The sequence below is a fragment of the Salmo salar genome, chromosome 06 (assembly GCF_965601325.2).
Source record: "Salmo salar chromosome 06, fSalSal1, whole genome shotgun sequence".
In the NCBI taxonomy this organism is placed as follows: Eukaryota; Metazoa; Chordata; class Actinopteri; order Salmoniformes; family Salmonidae; genus Salmo; species Salmo salar.
Window position 1 is genome coordinate 23,533,804 of NC_138296.1, and position 21,718 is coordinate 23,555,521.

The 21,718-nt window shown below is 41.6% G+C and overlaps 2 protein-coding genes across 3 annotated transcripts; one reads left to right on the forward strand and one right to left on the reverse strand.

Annotated features, from left to right (window-relative positions):
- Positions 1–180: 180 nt before the first annotated feature.
- Positions 181–6,386, forward strand: LOC106606586 (uncharacterized). 2 transcript variants are annotated; one of them, XM_014202882.3, is made up of 10 exons: positions 181–313; positions 975–1,052; positions 1,163–1,195; positions 1,415–1,501; positions 2,076–2,173; positions 2,782–3,122; positions 3,367–3,495; positions 3,705–3,800; positions 3,919–3,993; positions 4,621–6,386. In XM_014202882.3, the coding sequence occupies exons 1-10, from the start codon at positions 251–253 to the stop codon at positions 4,770–4,772; spliced, it is 1,152 nt and encodes a 383-aa protein (XP_014058357.1). In that variant the 5' UTR covers positions 181–250; the 3' UTR covers positions 4,773–6,386. The 2 variants fall into 2 exon arrangements, with proteins under 2 accessions (XP_014058357.1, XP_014058358.1); XM_014202883.3 differs by having other exon boundaries at positions 4,624–6,386.
- Positions 6,387–9,214: 2,828 nt separating this feature from the next.
- Positions 9,215–19,448, reverse strand: LOC106606574 (protein Njmu-R1). The gene is made up of 10 exons (XM_045719935.2): positions 19,182–19,448; positions 18,448–18,531; positions 17,701–17,826; positions 17,192–17,320; positions 17,033–17,093; positions 16,580–16,699; positions 15,987–16,051; positions 15,678–15,811; positions 11,836–11,939; positions 9,215–11,693 (listed from the first exon to the last, which is right to left on the reverse strand). Exons 1-10 carry the CDS (start codon positions 19,364–19,366, stop codon positions 11,481–11,483), a joined length of 1,221 nt encoding a protein of 406 aa, XP_045575891.1. The 5' UTR covers positions 19,367–19,448; the 3' UTR covers positions 9,215–11,480.
- Between the last annotated feature and the right edge of the window lie 2,270 nt (positions 19,449–21,718).

Here is a 21,718-nt window from a genome sequence, read left to right on the forward strand (position 1 = left end):
TTCAACACACACATAGTCAACTTGACCTTAATATCCCATACGTTTCTATACCGAGTGACTGCAAACAAACATAGGTACAAACAAGCATTATGTGGGTCAGAATGGAGAAGTGGGTCAGAATGGAGAAGTGGGCAGGTGATGAAGCCAGTGATGTCCCAGTTCTCAGTGAAAGGGGGAAGTCACCCATCGACTGGTGATACTAAACAAGAACTGATAACAGGATTTAGTATAAGTGTTAACTTCTGAAGCGATGTCAACGGACAGGCAACAGCTGCTTTTCGAGGGCTTCTTGAAGAAAAGGAAAGATACAATGGTAAGACAAAACTCTCAAATATGTAGAAAAACTTGTCACATTATCAGCTCAATTACTGGACTCAGTTTACTTGGTAGTTGTTGGGGAATTGTTAGATATTACTGCACTGTCGGAACTAGAAGCACAAGCATTTCACTACACTCAAATTAACATCTGCTAATAATGTGACCAATAACATTTGATTTGATTTGTTGATGAATACTTACAAGTGACCGCTTTTCCAATATTTTTGTAAACTGCTTTCTATTTATGCCAGTATATTTTATACTACTGTGTTTTACTCTGCTATTGCCAGTCAGTCATGGTTTGTATCCAGAATCAGGTCTTCACTATCTGGAGGGACACTGAGTCTGTAGGGACACTGAGTCTGTGTTTTACTTTGTTATTGCCAGTCAGTCATGGTTTGTATCCAGAATCAGGTCTTCACTATCTGGAGGGACACTGAGTCTGTAGGGACACTGAGTCTGTGTTTTACTCTGCTATTGCCAGTCAGTCATGGTTTGTATCCAGAATCAGGTCTTCACTATCTGGAGGGACACTGAGTCTGTAGGGACACTGAGTCTGTGTTTTACTTTGTTATTGCCAGTCAGTCATGGTTTGTATCCAGAATCAGGTCTTCACTATCTGGAGGAACACTGAGTCTGTGTTTTTTCTCTTTTAGAAAATGAAGTGGTCAACCTATTGGTTCAGGCTCCAAAACACAACATTATTCTTCTACACTAAGAAACATGGGAGTGCTGTGAGTATCGCTCAGCTGTGAGAAGTCCTTCAACGTTTTCAGGCGAAGTTGAATGTTATTTACACTGTTCAAAGTAGTAATAGTCTTATGATCTTTTCTGTCCCCCACAGTCACACCTAAGAGGCCTGTACTACATCTACACTGTAAGTCAAACTGCTTTTATTTCATTTGGTCAGAAAGCCTTCATGTTCCTTCTAGCCAGACAGACAGGAACAATTGCCCTGGACTTTATTATACTTTTCCTTGTGTTCAATGAGCATTACCCACTATTCCATATGACCTAGTTACAGCTGCTTAATAGTATACTATTTACAAGTATGTATAGCACTTTGTCTGAAATAGAAGTGTTGTTGTTGGGTCAGGTGCAGTCCGTGCGTGAGATCCAGAGGGAGAAGCGTAAGCACTACGTGTTTGAAATCACCATGAAGAATGGGAAGAGGAAAGTACTGGTGAGTCACACAGACAGCTCTACTCCCACTTCAGGTGTACAGAACAGTGTGGTGTGGGCTGTACAGGCTGCCCTGTTGTTTCAGGATGTGGTCTGTTACCAGTGTCACTACAGAACCGTGTGGGCGCCGATGCCTGTGTAGGTTTAACATGTGGTTTCAGGATGTGGTCTGTTACTGTCACTTCATACTGACTGATGGGAATTTCCCAAGTGAAAGTACCAGGTGAAGAAGCTGTCTATTGTTCAGAAAGATCAATTCAACTGTATTCAAATCTTTTATCAGCTGTTTACATTTTAGTCATTTAGCAGACACTCTTATCCAGAGCAATTAGGGTTTGGTGCTTTGCACCTAGGTTTTGGACCTAGTTTGGCTTGGGGAATAGAACCAGAGACCTTTTGGTTATTGACCCAACGTTCTTAACCACTAGGCTAACTGCTGCCCAGCTGTGTGCTACAGTACTTGGATTGCTTAAAGTAATTTAACACTTCCTCCAACAACTATGGATGATCTTTTAACTCAGACTGTAACAATGTACTAAATTCATCCCTGCTACCCCCTGACCATGTGTCTGTAGGCTGCAGAGACAGCTGATCTGAGGAGGGAGTGGATTGGCCAGCTGTGGAGGGCCATGCATCTCTCAGGCCCAGGGGGCACAGACCCAGGCTGCATACGGTAACAGGAAGCTCAGGATTATTGAAACACTACTGCACTGTTTGTCATTACATTACACTGTAGTAATTTATCAGGAGCTCATATCTAGAACGACTTCCAAAAAGTTAATTCAAATTAGGCTAAATAACCTATGAGCATTGTAAGTTAAACCTTAAAAAATAACTGTTTGTAACAATCACAGTGCTAGAGTAGATGAAATCTGTGCAGGTGTATTTGAAGCCTGAAACTACTATATGGATATGGGAGGATTTACTATGCCGACAGCACAGGAGGTTGGTGCCACCTTCATTGTGGAGGACAGGCTCGTGGTTATGGCCGGAGTGGAATTTATGGAATGGTATCAAACACATGGTTTCTATGTGTTTGATGCCATTCCATGAGCGCCGTTCCAGCCATTATTATGAGCCGTCCTCCCCTCAGCAGCCTCCAGTGGCAGACAGAGCCTAAGCAACTGCTGTCTAAGATAATGCTTTATGTATTCCTGGTGAGCATTTGAGTACCTTGGAAGGCATTATCTGCCAAAATGTTGGTTTAATAAAATATAGTGGGAAACATTAGTTTTATTTCTGTCCATTTGAGTGTTGCCTGTCCATCTGTTTTGTCTCCAGACAGCAGGATGTGAGGTCTGATGACCTGAAGGTCAGAGGTCGCTTCAGCACCTATAACAGCTCAGAATGTGACAGCATGACGGAACCACTGGGGGTTCATCGACCCCTCTCTGCACCCCTCAACCCCTCCATCCCTGACCAAGACCAGGGAACCAGGAGTACCCACTGCCTCTCAGGCCCCCTCACCCCTGACCAAGACCTAGACCAGGGGGACAGGAGTACCCACTGCCTCTCAGGCCCCCTCACCCCTGACCAAAATCTGGTCAGGGCTACCCTCTCTCTCTCCCTCTCTGACGAGCTCAGTAGTGAGGAAGCCATATGCCAGAACACCATCTCACATTGTAAGTAGAGCATCAATGGGGTGCTAAATCCTCTGTAAACTCAGCAAAACTTAAGTGTGGAAATATGTTTGTTTTTTCATTCACATTTGCTGTGCCAAGCAGTTGGAGGAGATCAACGGTTTGGTTGTCTAGTGGAAAGAGGAAATGGGCACGTTGTGGCATTTAATGCTTTGGTGGTGAGGTGGGGAGCCAAGCTGTATCTTCAGCTCTGAAATACGGCAACATCTTTTCACTGTCATTTCAGATGGAGAGGAGGATGAGGACAGTGTCCATAGATTTAGAAGGAGATGTGAAGAGGAGAGAGATGAAGAAGAGGAGGAAGAGTGTAAGGAGGAAGAGGATCAGTATGACATTCTACCAGCCCCCCGGAACTGTGAGTACTACCCTCATGGTCACATCAGTGTGTCATTATATGTCATAAATCAATAAATTATCAATCATAAATGTCATAAATTCTTCCATTATGGAGACCACTGTATATGATAAAAAATACCAGTAGATATCATATTACATGATAATGACTTATGTTAATGGTCTGTGTTTGATAAATGACCAAAAACCTACCTGCTATTTCCTCTGTAGCTGAGTATCACATCAACCAATCAGATGAAGACTTGACTGATGGAGAGGACCTCTATGACTTCCCACTGTCCAATAGGAGGGCAAGTGACCGCCAAGGTGAGATTATGAAAATGTTTATTTTTCAATGTATTGGGTTTTAAATTCATTCAATATTTTTCATTTGTTTACCAGCAAATTAAAGTGTATTTGAGTTAATTTTCATGTTCTATCTCAGATTATAGCGAGATGACAGAGAGCATCTATGACGTCCCCAGTTCCCTAATGAGGAAAATGTCTGAACACACACTTGGTGAGTGTGACAGCAGCGTTCTAGTTCTTATTCCCTTTTCATACATTTCTGTTTGCTGCTAATTTTATAGACACACAAATGTAAGGGCCCTTTCAATCTATATCCTTGAATAGCACGGTGTAAAGGTCATTTACGATTTTATTTATTTATCCTTTATTTAACTAGGCAAGTCAGTTAAGAACAAATTCTTATTTACAATGACGGCCTACCCCAGCCAAACCCGGACGACGCTTGGCCAATTGTGCACCGCCCTATGGGACTCCCAATCACGGCCAGATGTGATGCAGCCTGGATTCAAACCAGGGACTTCAGTGACGCCTCTTGCACTGAGATGCAGTGCCTTACACAGTTGAGCCGACATATGCAGTGTTTACCGTGAATGCAGTCTCCGCTAAGAAAGAAACATTGCCTTTAAATGTAAATCACGCTGTAAGGCTGAACTTCCGCGATACGGATTGAATAGAGCCCTAACATATCCTGAGAATGGTATACTTTTATTTAAAGGAATGTGTAGAACCAGAAGCAAAGTAGACACTATTTCCCCCCTATCTACCCCATGCAAATCCTAACCAGACACATCATCAGTATTAACAAAAACACGCACATCTTTATCCCTCACTCTCATAGCAGAGCCATACCCTGGAGGTGAGATACTGGTGGAGGACAGGGGCCTCCTGGATGACATGATGGCCAGTCTGGGTGGAGGGACGGTGGGCTGGATAACAGGTGCTTCTACTGGCTCTGTGGAGCCCTACGGGCTGGCTCATCATGGCTCTTAGGACTGGTATATAGTATAGACTCTGGATAATAGAGACTGAATGAGTTTTCCTCATTCAAATTGTTCTATAAGGCTTGACACATTCTGTTAGAGATTTAAATATGTTTACATTTTATGAAAGAAATCTCATTTGTCATGATATTCTATTGACTTCTCTTTTAATACAATCTACTGTCAATGAAATACCATATTAAATAACTAACTTTATACTGTCAGTGTTCCACTTAGTATATAATGTCAGGAGAGAGGTACTATAGTATTCAGGCAGACCCTATCCTTTTTTAGGGGGTAGATCAGCTTTAATACTGCAGATAGATTGTGGCTTCTATCAATGTAATTGTCTCCATCATTTCCAATCCCCTATGTATTTGTTTTGTAAATATATACAGTATATATTATTTTAAATATATATATATTTTAAATATATTTTGCTTCTTTATTATTTTCCCCTAACCCTACCACCCCTCCCTTAATTGGAGTAAACAAATTAAGTATATTTTACTTCTTTATTATTTTACCCTAACCCTACAGCCCCTTCCCTACTTGGAGTAAACAACTTAAATATATTTTCCTTCTTTATTATTTTCCCTAACCCAACAATACTTAGGCTTCCATTTCCAGGTTATACATACTACATACATTTAATGGAAAATATATTTTACATTAGTTTCCTTCTGTTTGTTTTTACTCCCAGCCTTTAGCTACCCTCAACCCCTCCCATCTATCTCTGAAGACCATCCAATTTAGATTTTTTTATTTCACCTTTATTTAACCAGGTAGGCTAGTTGAGAACAAGTTCTCATTTGCAGCTGTGACCTGGCCAAGATAAAGCAAAGCAGTTCGACACATACAACAACACAGAGTTACGCATGGAATAAACAAACATTCAATCAATAATACAGTAATACAATACATTTCTGGCTGCCAAAAAAAAGGTTCTCATAGTTTCTACAGATTGTAAATTAAAGACAAACACCTTTGCTAAGAGTATTATTATACTATTGATCGATTGACTATGCCTTTTCAAATCACCCAGCAGAGCTATTTGCAGAGTTGGCTCCAAGTAAATTTGGCAATTTTTCTGCCATTTCTGAACCTGCGACCAAAAACAAACTACATATGGACAGCACCAAAACAAATGATCCAATTATTCTGTCTCTTTGCAGCAAAATCTGCAAAGCTGGGATGGTTGTAGCCCCATATATATAACATTCTATTGGTTGCAAGAATATTATATAATATTTTAAATGGAAAAACTCTGGCGTTGTTTTTTGGTCCTTAAATGAAACTGGTATACTTTGTTATTTATCACAATTTTCTTTAGAAAAATGTTGGTATTTAATGCAAGGCCGACAGACAAGTTCCTTACGTTCTCCCCTTTCTACTTGCCTCCTCCATTTTTGCGGTAATGCTGCAATCAGTTGGTTGTAATTTTGGATAGAGCAGACATTTCCATATATTTTTGTTAACTGCATGTATGAAATAACTCCACCAGTCCAATTTCTGATATAATTTACAAAGATTATACTGTCTTTTTTTAAATCAATTAGTATATTTGATTTCAACCATAATATTTCTTATGTCTTTTCTGGTGGATTAAACTGAAATTGCAACCAGCTTTCTATTGCTTGTTTTAAAAATAGTGATATTTTGGAGATTATTTCATTTTCAAATAACCGAATGTGAGAGGTTGTAATCTGAACGAAGGGAAAAAGGCCATTCTTGAAGACGGGGTGATTCACTCTTACTAATCTACTAGAGCAGGTATTCTTAAACTGGGGTACTACGCGCAATGCTGTCGGGGGTACGCCAAATAAAAATGTGATTCACATAATTTTGTAAAACATTTTTTTTATTATTTTTTTTATTCACATTTTCAAACAATCCATTTAGTAAGGCCCGCCTCCATAGAGACACATACCACCAGTTACTACCAGCAGTACTACACCTGCACCCGTCGACGACACAAGTTGTTCTGCTTCCACGAGCGTATCCAATGATAGCATCAGTAATTCTACATGTTGTTAGCCCAGCTAGCATGGACACTGACAGTTGTGAATCTGATGCAGCCGAAGAGCTACTGCCCCCTTACCTGGGAAAACACCGAACAACAGACAGGGACGTTGGACCATCAAAGAGGCGCAAATATAATGAGAACTACATTGATTTGGGGTTCACTTATATTGGGAGTAGTGCCTTTCCTCAGCCACAGTGTGTTATATGTGCAAAAGTACTATATCACAACTCAATGAAACCTTCACTCTTGCGCAGACATTTAGAAACAAAACATGTCAATTTGAGAAATAAGCCGCAGGAGTTTTTGGAGCGAGAATTAAGACGACTTTCGAGTAGTAAGACATGTATAAAAGCAACAGATACCATTAATAAGAAGAGGCTAGAAGCGTCTTATATGGTGAGCTACCGAGTGGCTAGGACAGGCAAGCCCCATACTATTGTGGAGGACTTAATGGGACAATGCTGGGTGGAAAAACTATACATACAATGTCTTCATCAAACATACACTGTTTCACGACGCATCAGTGACATGGCAGGAAATGTTTTGAAACAATTACTGCTTCGCATACAAGCCAGTTAATTATATGCGTTACAGCTGGATGAGTCAACAAACGTGGCAGGCCTGGCCTAGCTGCTGGTATGTCTGCTACGTTTATGGGGGTCAATTAAGGAAGACATCCTCTTCTGGAAACCAGGACAACAGGAGAGGATATGTTTAAAGTACTGGACAGCTTTGTGACATCAAATGGACTTTGGTGGTCAAGATGTGTTGGTATCTGTACTGATGGCGCAAAAGCCATGACAGGGAGACGTAGTGGAGTGGTAACGCGCGTGCAAGGAGTTGCTCCCGACGCCACTTGGGTACACTGCAGCATCTACCGAGAGGCTCTTGCTGCCAAGGGAATGCCTGACAGCTTGAAAGATGTTTTGGACACTACAGTGAAACTGGTTAACTTTGTTAAAGCAAGGCCCCTGAACTCTCATGTATTTTCTGCACTATGCAATGAAATGGGCAGCGACCATGTAACGCTTTTACAACATACTGCTGGATATCAATGGGCAAAGTATTGACACGTTTTTTTTAATTGAGAGACGAGCTTAAAGTTTTCTTTACTGACCATTTTCACTTGTCTGACTGCATGATGACAAGTTTCTCACACGACTGGCCTATCTGGGTGATATTTTTTCTCACCTGAATGATCTGAATCTAGGATTACAGGGACTCTCCACAACTATAATCAATGTGTGAGGCTATAATTAAGAAGTTGGAGCTCTTCTCTGTCTGCATTAACAAGGACAACACACAGGTCTTTCCATCATTGTATGATTTTTTGTGTGAAAATGAACTCAAGCTTACGGACATTGTTAAATGTGATATAGCGAAGCACCTGAGTGAGCTGGTTGCACAATTACACAGGTACTTTCCCGAAACAAATGACACAGACAACTGGATTCGTTATCCCTCTCATGCCCTGCTTCCAGTCCACTTACCCATATCTGAACAAGAGAGCCTCATCAAAATTGCAACAAGCGGTTCTGTGAAAATGTAATTTAATCAGAAGCCACTGCCAGATTTCTGGATTGGGTTGCGCTCAGAGTATCCTGTCTTGGAAAATCGCGCTGTTAAGACACTGATGCCCTTTTCAACCACGTACCTATGTGAGAGTGGATTCTCGGTCCTCACTAGCATGAAAACTAAATACAGGCACAGACTGTGTGTGGAAAATGATTTAAGACTCTCTCCAATACAACCCAACATTGCAGAGTTATGTGCATCCTTTCAAGCACACCTTTCTCATTAACCTGTGGTGAGTTATTCACAATTTTCGATGAACAAATAAGGTTTTATATGTAAGATGGCTAAATAAAGAGCAAAATGATTGATTGTTATTATATTATTATTTGTACCCTGGTCCTATAAGAGCTCTTTGTCACTTCCCTTGAGCCGGGTTGTGACAAAAACTCTCACTCATTCTAATCCTTAATAAATGTATTGTATGTGTGTGGCAGGCTTAAAATGATGGCAAAAAAGTGCGCTGACCCTGGTGCTAGAGGGGGTACGCAGCTGGAGGTTGAATGTGTGAAGGGGTACGGGACTATAAAAAGTTTGGGAACCACTGTACTAGAGAACCAGTTCGGATTTATGTATAGTTGTTGTACGATTGAAGCCTTTAGTGAGGTCTAATGCTTTAATATTTTAATCATTTCTGCCCGTCCAAATTCATATTCATTATATAAATAGGCTCATTTAACGTTGTCTGGCTAGACACTCCAAATAAAGTGGAATAATCTTTGCTCATATGATTTAAAAAAATAAATAATTGTTAGGTGTAAGCAGGGCCATAATTACATAGGTAAACTGGGACCCTGTTGTATCATATGGTCAGAAATCAGATCACATATTCATGATTCAGTCCACACAGAGGATTCACATGACTATTTATACAAGTCAAACCACAGATCAACATGATAGACTCCACATTAATAGACATTAAATTGTACAGGAGATTTAAATGCACAGTTAAAAGGTTGTATGATCAGTAATCATTGTCCACTACAATAGCTCACCGACTAACATGTCACTTGGTTCACAGTTTAAAGGACACACCTTCACAGACAATATTGCTTCATTTTCACCATGATATACTTTTAGAGACGTAGACACATTGATAGGAAAACAGAACCTACGTAGTTGCTGTCATACAGGCACAATAATCATGTGGGTTATTTAGCCCTGAACATACTATCATTACAATAGGACTGGTGAAGAGTTGTGAAGGTCATTGTAACTTAACATACAGTGACAGTAGATCACAGGAGGTTGGTGGCACCTTAATTTAGGAGGACGGGCTCATGGTAATGGCTGGAGAGGAAAGGGTGGAATGGTATCAAATACATCAAACACATGGTTTCCATTCGTTTGATGTCATTCCATTCACTCCGTTCTGGCTATTATTATTATGAGCCGTCCTCCCCTCAGCAGCCTCCTGTGAAGTAGATATACAACATGTTGGCCTCTACAACACTGTAATATTCCCTACTGAGGAATGTAAGGATTAACCACATTAACGAGTATCTTTAGATAAGACGAAGACTGCAGTCAGCAACAGAAAAACAAGCAGCGCATGAATTTAGTCATTTAGCAGAAGCTCTTATCCAGAGTGACTTACAGTAGCGAGTGCATACATTTTCGTACTGGTCCCCCGTGGAAATCGAACCCATAACCCTGGCGTTGCAAGCGACGTGCTCTACCAACTGAGCTACATGGGAATATGAGTGTGTAGCTATTTTTTTACTGGTGAAATTGAGTAAGTAACAAAAGCTGATTAAAGTGATTTGTGCATTGTTCCACTATGCAGAAAAGCAAGATTGTACTGTAGTATGTAGATAGCATACAGACATGCAGACAAAAGGCAAGCAAGCAAAACTAATCATTTAAAAGAAATACAACATTTTGACATGATGTAAGACAAGCGAAACAAATTATTCCGATGTTGAGATTTATAGTACCGTAAATTCCGGACTATAAGCCGCAACTTTTTTCTCACGCTTTGAACCTTGCGGCTTAAACAATGACGCGGCTAATATATGGATTTTTCCCGCTTTCAAATTTGTGGGTCCTGACTGCGTGGAGCATTGTCAAAAAATCCACTATCATCAACGGGTTTCGAAAGGCTGGACTGCTGCGTGTTGAAGAGGGCTCAGCGGGGGATTTGCCTCCGGGTGAAAGTGACGAGAGCGACAATGAAAACGATCCAATATCGGATGAAGCAATTCTGAGGCTATTCAACTCCGACACCGAAGGAGATGACTTCAGTGGTTTCAGTGCACAGGAGGAGGAAGATAGTGACCAATGACTTTCTTGGTTCTGCTACTGTTTACTGCTAATTTTTAATTTTTTGTTACAAGCCGTGTTTCGTTAAAGCCTATTTATTTTTGTTTCAAGCCGTGTTTCGTTAAAGCCTGTGTAAAGTTCATTTGTTTCAATGTACCGGTAGGCACCTGCGGCTTATAGACATGTGCGGCTTATTTATGTTCAAAATATATATATTTTTTAAATTCAGTGGGTGCGGCTTATATTCAGGTGCGCTCAATAGTCCGGAAATTACGGTATGTGTTAAACATACTTATAGTGTTTCCATTAGTTTATAGTACTGCATGTTTTAATACCAGCAAAGAAAACAATAGTGTTAACATGACTTTGGATATTTTTGTTTTTAGAGTTAATTCTGATCCAGATACAACATACTTGGTCTGTTTCTTCTGGGTAAATGCTATTCAATCACACCGCAAATGGAAGACAGTGACCACTGATTAAACACCAACGGCAAAGGAAAAGTGCCAAAAACAGATACACACTGACATCTAGCATGGAAGAGTTCCAGTGTGAGGAGACCTGGGTCAAATACTTCCAAATCCTTGTGCTGTGCTTGATTTAGTTAGTCTGGTACAAAAGTGGCCAACTCAAATCAAGCACACCCCTATTTCACACAGGTCTGGGCCTGTATTCACAAATCCACATCTCAGAATAGGAGTTCTGACTTAAATAGGATAATTTATAAATACAGGCCATGGTGTTGAGACTGGGTGGGTTAGTGTTGAACTATCGCCGCCCTCGAGGTGTCACTGTCAATTCGAGTTTAACTATCGCCGACCTGGTGGCTGCGGTGTGTCAGTGTCCCTCATCCCTATCTCATCCCTGGGCCTTCTGTTCGCTGAGGAACTCGTCCAGCACGCAGATGATGCTGCAGGCCTCAGGAAGGTCCCGGTGCTCGGCATGGGCGTTCTGGAGCAGCACGTCCCCATTCCCACAGCCCTGCAGGAACTGGCAGCAGCGGAACAGAGCGTAGTGACTCGACTCAGCCTGGCGGATGAACCGCTTCAGACTGTTCATGTCCTGGATGGCCTGGAGAGACAGGGGGAGGAGAAGGAGAGAGAAAGAGCATGGATGAGAAAACAGTAAGCCATTTTAAACATGGCCTGGACATACAGTATTTATATCATGTTTTAAAATGATCCACTTGTCTGTGTGCTGTGCGTTTGCCCACCTTGAGTTTGAAGTTCTCCAGGATCTGTCTGAGGAGGAATGGGTTACAGCGCTCTGCTGCGTTCAGGAATGCCTGGATCCAGTCATCACAGAAACGGTTACTGACTGTGGAAAAAGGTGTGAGAGGGATGACGGAGTGATTAGCCAGTGTGTAGTCTGTGACGATCATTCATGGAAAATGTATTGGTGATTCTATGTCTGTGTGTACATGTACAGTGCCTTCGGAAAGTATTCAGACCCCTTGACTTTTTGCCACGTTACAGCCTTATTCTAAAATGGATTCAATAATTATTTTACCTCAGCAATCTACACACAATATCTCATAATGATGAAGTGAAAACAGGTTTTTGTACATTTTTGCAAATGTATTAAAAATAAAAAACAGAAATACCTTATTTACATAAGTATTCATACTCTGCTATGAGACTCGAAATTGAGCTCAGGTGCATCTTGTTTCCATTGATCATCCTTGAGATGTTTCTACATCTTGATTGGAGTCCACCTGTGGTAAATTCAATTGATTAGACGTGATTTGGAATGGCACACACCTGTCTATATAAGGTCCCACAGTTGACAGTGCATGTCAGAGCAAAAACCAAGCCATGAGGTTGAAGGAATTGTCTGTAGAGCTCCGAGACAGGATTGTGTCGAGGCACAGATCTAGGGAAGGGTACCAACAAATGTCTGCAGCATTGAAGGTCTCCAAGAACACAGTGGTCTCCATCATTCTTAAATGGAGGAAGTTTGGAACCACCAAGACTCTTCCTACAGCTGGCCGCCCGGCCAAACTGAGCAATCACGGGAGAAGAGCCTTGGTCAGGTAGGTGACCAAGAACCTGATGACAGATCTCTAGAGCTCCTCTGTGGAAATGGGAGAACCTTCCAGAAGAACAACCATCTCTGCAGCACTCCATCAATTAGGCCTTTACGGTAGAGTGGCCAGACGGATGCCACTCCTCAGTAAAAGACACATGACAGCCCGCTTGGAGTTTGCCAAAAGGCACCTAAAGACTCTCAGACCATGAGAAACTAGATTCTGTGGCCTGATGAAACCAATATTGAACTCTTTGGCCTGATTGCCAAGCATCACGTCTGGAGGAAACCTGGCACCATCCATACGGTGAAGCATGGTGGTGGCAGCATCATGCTGTGGGGATGTTTTTCAGTGGCAGGGACTGGGAGACTAGTCAGGATCGAGGCAAAGATGAACGGAGCAAAGTACAGAGAGATCCTTGATGAAAACCTGCTCCAGAGCGCTCAGGACCTCAGACTGGGGTGAAGGTTCACCTTCCAACAGGACAACGACCCTAAGCACACAGCCAAGACAACGCAGGAGTGGCTTCAGGACAAGTCTCTGAATGTCCTTGAGTGGCCCAGCCAGAGACCGGACTTGAACCAGATTGAAAATCTCTGGAGAGACCTAAAAATAGCTGTGCTATTCATCCAACCTGACAAAGCTTGAGGATCTGCAGAGAAGAATGGGAGAAACTCCCCAAATACAGGTGTGCCAAGCTTGTAGTGTCATACCCAAGAAGACTCAAGGCTGTAATCGCTGCCAAAGATGCTTCAACAAAGTACTGAGTAAAGGATCTGAATACTTATGTAAATGTAATATTTCAGCTTTATAGATTTGCAGAAATTTCAAAAAAAAGTTTTTCTTTGTCATTATGAGGTATTGTGTGTAGATTGATGAGAGAATAAGATTGTAACGTAACAAAATGTGGAAAAAGTCAAGGGGGTCTGAATACTTTCTGAATGCTCTGTACAAAGACCTGTTTTGTAGAGTGGTGTGGCTACAGCTGTAACACAGATCTGTATTTGTGACTGTGGGAGAGTGTCTGTTTGTTAGAGTCGTTCCAATAGACCTGTGTGTGTGTGTATGTCCACAGGTTAGAGCAGTCACACAGACCTGTGTGTGTGTGTATATATGTCCACATGTTAGAGTAGTCACACAGACCTGTGTGTGTGTGTGTGTGTGTGTATATATCCACAGGATAGAGCAGTCACACTGACCTGTGTGTGTGTGTGTGTGTATATATATCCACAGGTTAGAGCAGTCACACAGACCTGTGTGTGTGTGTGTGTGTATATATATATCCACAGGTTAGAGCAGTCACACAGACCTGTGTGTGTGTGTGTGTGTGTGTGTGTGTGTGTGTGTGTGTGTGTGTGTGTGTGTATATATCCACAGGTTAGAGCAGTCACACTGACCTGTGTGTGTATATATCCACAGGTTAGAGCAGTCACACTGACCTGTGTGTGTGTGTGTGTGTGTGTATATATCCACAGGTTAGAGCAGTCACACTGACCTGTGTGTGTGTATATATCCACAGGTTAGAGCAGTCACACTGACCTGTGTGTGTGTGTGTGTGTGTGTGTGTGTGTGTGTGTGTGTGTGTGTGTATATATCCACAGATTAGAGCAGTCACACAGACCTGTGTGTGTGTGTATATATCCACAGGTTAGAGCAGTCACACTGACCTGTGTGTGTGTGTGTATATATATCCACAGATTAGAGCAGTCACACAGACCTGTGTGTGTGTGTATATATATCCACAGGTTAGAGCAGTCACACTGACCTGTGTGTGTGTGTGTGTGTGTGTGTGTGTGTGTGTGTGTGTGTGTGTGTGTGTGTGTGTGTGTGTGTGTGTGTGTGTGTGTGTATATCCACAGATTAGAGCAGTCACACAGACCTGTGTGTGTGTATATATCCACAGGTTAGAGCAGTCACACTGACCTGTGTGTGTGTGTGTATATATATCCACAGATTAGAGCAGTCACACAGACCTGTGTGTGTGTGTATATATATCCACAGGTTAGAGCAGTCACACTGACCTGTGTGTGTGTGTGTGTGTGTGTATATATCCACAGGTTAGAGCAGTCACACAGACCTGTGTGTGTGTATATGTCCACATGTTAGAGCAGTCACACAGACCTGTGTGTGTGTGTATATATATCCACAGATTAGAGCAGTCACACAGACCTGTGTGTGTGTGTATATATCCACAGGTTAGAGCAGTCACACTGACCTTTGTGTGTGTGTGTGTGTGTGTATATATATATCCACAGATTAGAGCAGTCACACAGACCTGTGTGTGTGTGTATATATATCCACAGGTTAGAGCAGTCACACTGACCTGTGTGTGTGTGTGTGTGTATATATCCACAGATTAGAGCAGTCACACAGACCTGTGTGTGTGTGTGTGTATATATATCCACAGGTTAGAGCAGTCACACAGACCTGTGTGTGTGTGTGTGTGTGTATATATATCCACAGGTTAGAGCAGTCACACAGACCTCTGTGTGTGTGTGTATATATGTCCACAGGTTAGAGCAGTCACACAGACCTGTGTGTGTGTGTGTGTGTGTGTGTGTGTGTGTGTGTGTGTGTGTATATATCCACAGGTTAGAGCAGTCACACAGACCTCTGTGTGTGTGTGTGTGTGTGTGTGTGTGTATATATATATATATCCACAGGTTAGAGCAGTCACACAGACCTGTGTGTGTGTGTGTGTGTGTATATGTCCACATGTTAGAGCAGTCACACAGACCTGTGTGTGTGTGTATATATATCCACAGATTAGAGCAGTCACACAGGCCTGTGTGTGTGTGTGTGTGTATATATCCACAGATTAGAGCAGTCACACAGACCTGTGTGTGTGTGTATATATCCACATGTTAGAGCAGTCACACAGACCTGTGTGTGTGTGTGTGTGTGTGTATATGTCCACAGGTTAGAGCAGTCACACAGACCTGTGTGTGTGTGTGTATATGTTCACAGGTTAGAGCAGTCACACAGACCTGTGTGTGTATATATCCACAGATTAGAGCAGTCACACAGACCTGTGTTGGAGAGTGTAGGAGGGCTGGTGGAGCAGTCTATGACCAGGTCAGTAAGAGCCTCTGAGGCCTTATACAGAGAGGCTGTGGTAGTGTCCTCCTGGACCAGGCCCTGCAGACTGGCTGCCTTAATGAACCTACACACACATGAACCATATTCATTTATATTCACAGCACATACTGTATATTCTTATAGTTTAACCACAGGAATAAAGACTAGGTGTTTTCAGATTATTTTCAGAAGTGATACTCATTTATTAAACAGAAATTCACCAAAAACCCAATTTGGACTGGACCTTTAAAGTAACTCACCTAGCAACATCAGCCTTGGTCCTGTCATCTGCATTGGTGACCTCCACATGTATGTGACTCAGAGCCTTCAAAACAATGACATGGGCCTGATCAGCGCTGCATTTTAAACAAAATTTTATTCTACAATGACATGGGCCTGATCAGCGTTACATATTTTTTTTAAAAAGCATTATCCGACAATGACAACCAGTCAAAATTATTCTTGGAACTTTATTTCTGCTCTAAGCTATACAGTGGCAACAGTGATGGCCATCAAAGAAAATGATGCGTTTTTAACTATGCAATTGTGTGACTGACGCCAACACATGTGAAGATGTTTTGTGACAATATCTCATTTTGCATTTTTATGTTTCCACTTCCCATTTGTTTTGTCAAGCAAGATTGCTACTAGTCAGTAAAGACTAAATTATATCTTTAGCTAGTGGACACAGCCCAAGTAAGAAAAGTGACTGGGTATATGGACAAGCAAAAAAAATGGCATAGTGAAGCATGGAGGGGAAGTAAATGTATTGAAAGAATGAGGGGGAAATCACTGGTACAGGGGGAATTAATCACTATGGTAACAATCAAATAATGGGTCAAAGGTGACTCACAGCATGTAGCAGGAAGCTGATGCTCCCCTGGACCATCTGCACCACTCTGAGGATGTGCATCACAGACTCCTCGTACCACATGCTCAGGTACGGCCTGATCTCAGTCTCTAGGTTCACCAGCTACACACACACACACACACACACAGAGAGAGATAACACTGTTTTAACCCTACACAGGGGCATGGGACTACCTATTTGTGTAGTCATTTTATATTTATAGTTAAGTAGGTCACACTGATAGCAAAACATTTCACAATGGAGAAGAAAAATCTGTGTTCTCATTTCACAACGTCAGGTAGTACCTCCCCGTTTCAAAACATTTTTTTCCCTACTGAACACAACCTAGATGAGTCCCCTTCAGATATAAATGTGTTTATTACAAAGGAGCCCTGTCCAAGAGATAATAGAATCCAGTACAATTATATTATTTTGGTGATTCCACTTCCTGCTTACCTCAGGAGTCTGTAGACTGCTCTGCAGGCCTTGCACGTACTTGTCCAGTTCAAGTCTAAACGTACGGTCGATTAAGGAAATGGTTTATGGTTTAATGAGTCTAGACTGACTCTACATAATTGTGATTCAGAAAGAGCTGCGTTAGCCTGTAAAGGATATAGGTTGAGGCCTTTCTCAGAGCCTCCCATGAGGCAGATCACATAGCCATTGCCGTCTGCATCGGGCTGCTCTGGGGATCTCTCCTGCTCCAGGAGACAGCAGTAACAGCCCACCGCCGCCTCTGGGACACTGGAATGGGACAACAAACACATTTATTATGAATGTAAAACACCGGGTTTACACTGCTTTAGAAGTGTGCAGGCTAATTGGTGCCACATTGCTTCAGATGTATACATAAGGAGAGAATACTTAGGTCTGATTCCAAATCAAGATCTTGCTTAGATAGATAGAGCCAGAGACACACAGGCCTATATACACAGGCCTGTATATAGTTACTATATTGCTGATACCATACCTAAGCAATCCAATCAGATCTGTGAGATGGGCTCAACAGGTCCCTAAGGATATTCAAGCTGGATTGGTTTGAAATTAGGTTCAACAAGTTCTTAAGGAAAGGAGAGATGGGTTGGTTTGGAATGAGGCCCTTAGTTTAAGTTAGTTAAGGTCACCTGAGCTCCACGGCGGCAATGTTTCCCATGCCCCCCAGCAGGGCTCCTTTGCTCAGCCTCCGGGAGATGTAGCATCGTAGCTCAGGCTCCGCCTCTACCGGCAGGCTGCTGTCCACTAGGGTGAGGCTGTTGGTGGGGCAAGAGTCAGTTACCATGGAAACGGAGTGACAGGCGACCAATCAGATCTGATGAGAAAGTGGGCAGCCAAAGAGGAGATGAAGAAGGAAGCCGACAAACAAAAGCCACATCAACACAACATGAAGGCTAGATACAGATATAGTGAAACAGAATCTTCCAGTTTCCATGTGAGTCACAGAGCCTATTTAAATCCTTCCTTCCCACTTCTCTTTCCTTACGGTCACTATGTAAGATGCATGATGTGACACTGAAATATCACGTTTTAATAACATAACAATATCATATTACAACTATATCATCAACTATATCATCATCATTATATAATCTGAGGCTGAAACAACTTGACGTCACAGAAAGACAACATCCCAAAAGAAGTAGGGTGAACAGTGTGTACAGAAGGAGGTAGATAGGTACTAGGCTTTGTGACTCCATATCCCAGATAGCCCGGAAGCACACTGATGACATCATGACAGGAAAGAAACAGTGTTGATTCCAGGTTGATAGGTTTCCAGCAGCAGGCCCATGGATACGACAGAGAAGGACAACACTGAAAGCCACAGAAATAGAATCACTAGAGAAACGGACGGGTCACGGGGAGACCTTGGTTACCTAAAGTCTTCCTGACTGGTACTGGCTGTGGAGTCTGTTCTTCTCTGGCTCCATGCCACGTTGCCCTCTGCAGCTGCCTCAGATCTAGACAGGTACTGTAGGTAGTTACTATACTCATGACTTGGTGGTTAGTTAGTGGAGAACAGAACAGCAAGTCTGAACTGACAGTACAGTAAGTCAGCAACAGGATCCACAGTTGATGTCCACAGAGAACCAGTGAATTTGGGAGAAAGTGGTTAAACAGTGACAGAGAAATTGGCCTCAATATGCAGCTGGACTAGCTTGATGATGTTATCACAGTCAGTGGAGGCTGGTGGGTGGAGCTATAGGAGGATGGGCTCATTGTAATGACTGGAATGGAATAAATGGAACAGGGTCCAACGTGTTGTTTCATACCGTTCCATACTGTTCCATTGCTTCCATTCCAGCCATTACAATGAGCCCATCCTCCTATAGTTCCTCTAATGACAGTGTATGTATACAGATTGTCAGAGTATTGAGACATTGGTGTGATTGGTAATGCATTTCCATTCATCCCTATGGAGAAGGGTGAGGGACCGAGGTCCATAGATTCTCTATAGCCTAGTAGCTAAGGCAAGTAAACATTACACGTCATCTGCAGATATTTGCATACCAGATAATGCCGTAGTTTAGGTCATTGTGTACTGTCAAAACAAAATGCTTGATGTAAAGTTAGATAAACTCAAACAGAACATTCAGATGGAGAAGATTACCTGGTGCCTTGGTAGAGATAAATGGTATAGTAACAGTTCAACTGTATTTTCTGATTATATCCCATCTCTTCGTTATCATAATCCGTATCCTTTTCTTCCACGTCAATTGAATCTTGGAAGGAGGACGTTTGCATGGAAGTTTGCGAGGTAAACATGATTCCTTCGCACGTATCAACAAATGACATATACCGAGAAATGACGTTCTGTTATATAGGATGCAGGTTGAACTGCATAAGAAATAATAACAATACTAGACATGTGAATAGACTAACAACTTCCTTTACTGAAGAGACGAGTCTATCATTATTTCTAAAGATCCATGATTTGACTCACGCATGCGCCGTGTAATTCCATGATTCCGTCGTTGTTTAAGGTCCGTGTAAAATTTGCTATGACATGATTTGGTCCAGGAAATAAACTGATCACATCAGTTATCAAAATGTCGTTGCACACTTATAGCCAAGTATCAATGGGTAACATTAAGTTCATGTTTCTGAATATACAAACATTGCCAAAATAACTTTTGGGATATTGACGTTCATTAGCCTGAACAGCCGCTAGTGGGCACTGTTTACCGGTCTTTTGAAGGTTTACTATCCGGTGACAGATGGACTGTTTTATATCTAGATTCCACAGTCACAAAGTCAAAATTGTCTGTATAATAAAAATTCATGTAAACAAATAAATGATTTTTGGTCTTAATTTAAGATTAGGCATAAGGTTAGCTGTGTGGTTAAGGTTAGGATTAAAAGTTAGGGTTAGGTATAAAATACTCCGGAGTGGCGCAGCAGTCTAGGGCACTGCATCTCAGTGCTAGAGGTGTCACCAAAGATGCCTCCTTTCCCACAGCACTGGGGATGCTTCCAGGGGAGCTGACACTGGGGTTATTACTAGGATTTATCTAGATGAATTACTTACATAAGTATTTATAAAGTTTATACAGAGACAATGACTGATAATTGCTGATTGTATGACTGTCTGCAGTACCCTTGAACAGCATTACCGGGAGTGAAAGACTTTAGTGTCTGTTCACATTCAATGGGTAAGCACAGGCTTAATACAATGAATGAAAAAGGACTGGTAAACACATCCATGATAAGCATGAGCTGAAGTCTGGTCAGTGTGGTGCTATTGATATAACCTGTGCATGGCTTGACAATTCTCATTATTTATTTCAAGTTAAAGCTGACAAAACTTTCCTTTTCAGTCCAGTGCAGCAGATATCTGTACACTCTTGCTTACAAATATTACTCTATTTATGTTTTAATCTTTATTATATCAATCAAGGCCTTGGTGATTTTGATCTGGTTGTGCAGTAGAACCAGTTGATTCTGGTAAAACTTAAATAAAAAAATTCAAAATTGGGCATCGGAACACAAAGCTCGTTTCAAATAAACACTGGGTCTAAATGAATTGTTTACGGGGTTACCATGTACACAGCTCTGATATTCCCACGGTCATGTGAATATTATTATAATTGTTTCTTTATTCTGTCATTGTTGCTAACTAGTAGGCAGGTAGTCTAGTGGTTAGAGCATTGGGCCAGTAACCAAAAGGTTACTAGATCGAATCCCCGAGCTGACAAGGTAAAAATATGTCGTTCTGCCCCTGAACAAGGCACTGTTCCTAGGCTGTCATTGTAAATAAGAATTTGTTCTTAACTGACTTGCCTAGTTAAATAAATGTAACAACAACAAAAAACAGGACATGAAATTCGCAGAGCAAAATTTGGGCGAGGCAACAGCCAGGCATTTAGGAATGGTAAAATAAAAAGGTCGAGCTTCAACGTTTGTCTGAGGTGGATCAGAAGAGGGTGAGACTAAGGTTGGGGGAGGAAAAAGGTTTGTAAGAAAATAGATGCCTAGTTCAAATAGAAGCCTGTCTTTACTAAGCGTTGGTTGTGTTCAGTGATTGAAACAAATTAACACCCAGGCTATTAATTGAGGTTTTACGGTAATTATACATTATTTCAATCCCATACCATGCTTTGGCTACACAGGCAGTCCAATTCTGATATTTATTTTTACTTATTGGTCTTTTGACCCATTAGATCAGCTCTGAAAAAGATGTAATGAAAATATCTGATGTGATTGGTCAAAAGACCAATTAGTGGAAAAAATATCAGAATTGGGCTGCCTGTGTAAACATAGCCTGACTAATGTTGCTAGCATATTATTTTCTTAAGTTTACTTTTGTAGTTGTGTTCGTCATATAGCAACAAGAAGATGCTGCAATACTGTACATTGAATTGTTGATTTATTTCCCCTGACCCCTTTGTTTACACTGTTGCTCTTTAGTTATTGGCACTCATTATTAGCCACAGTATTTCTGTTGTTAATTAGCATAATGGCCTAATTATTCACAGACCCACCTAGTACACACAACTGTGACAAATGCAGATTTTGTTGCGGACAAATCCGGTTATATTCAAATTAGAATAAAGAACTTTAAACATTAACATGGCGTGTCCATTTTGTTAATCTGCAGTGTATTTTACATAAAGTATAATATGTATCATTTACTTGCAATTGAGAATT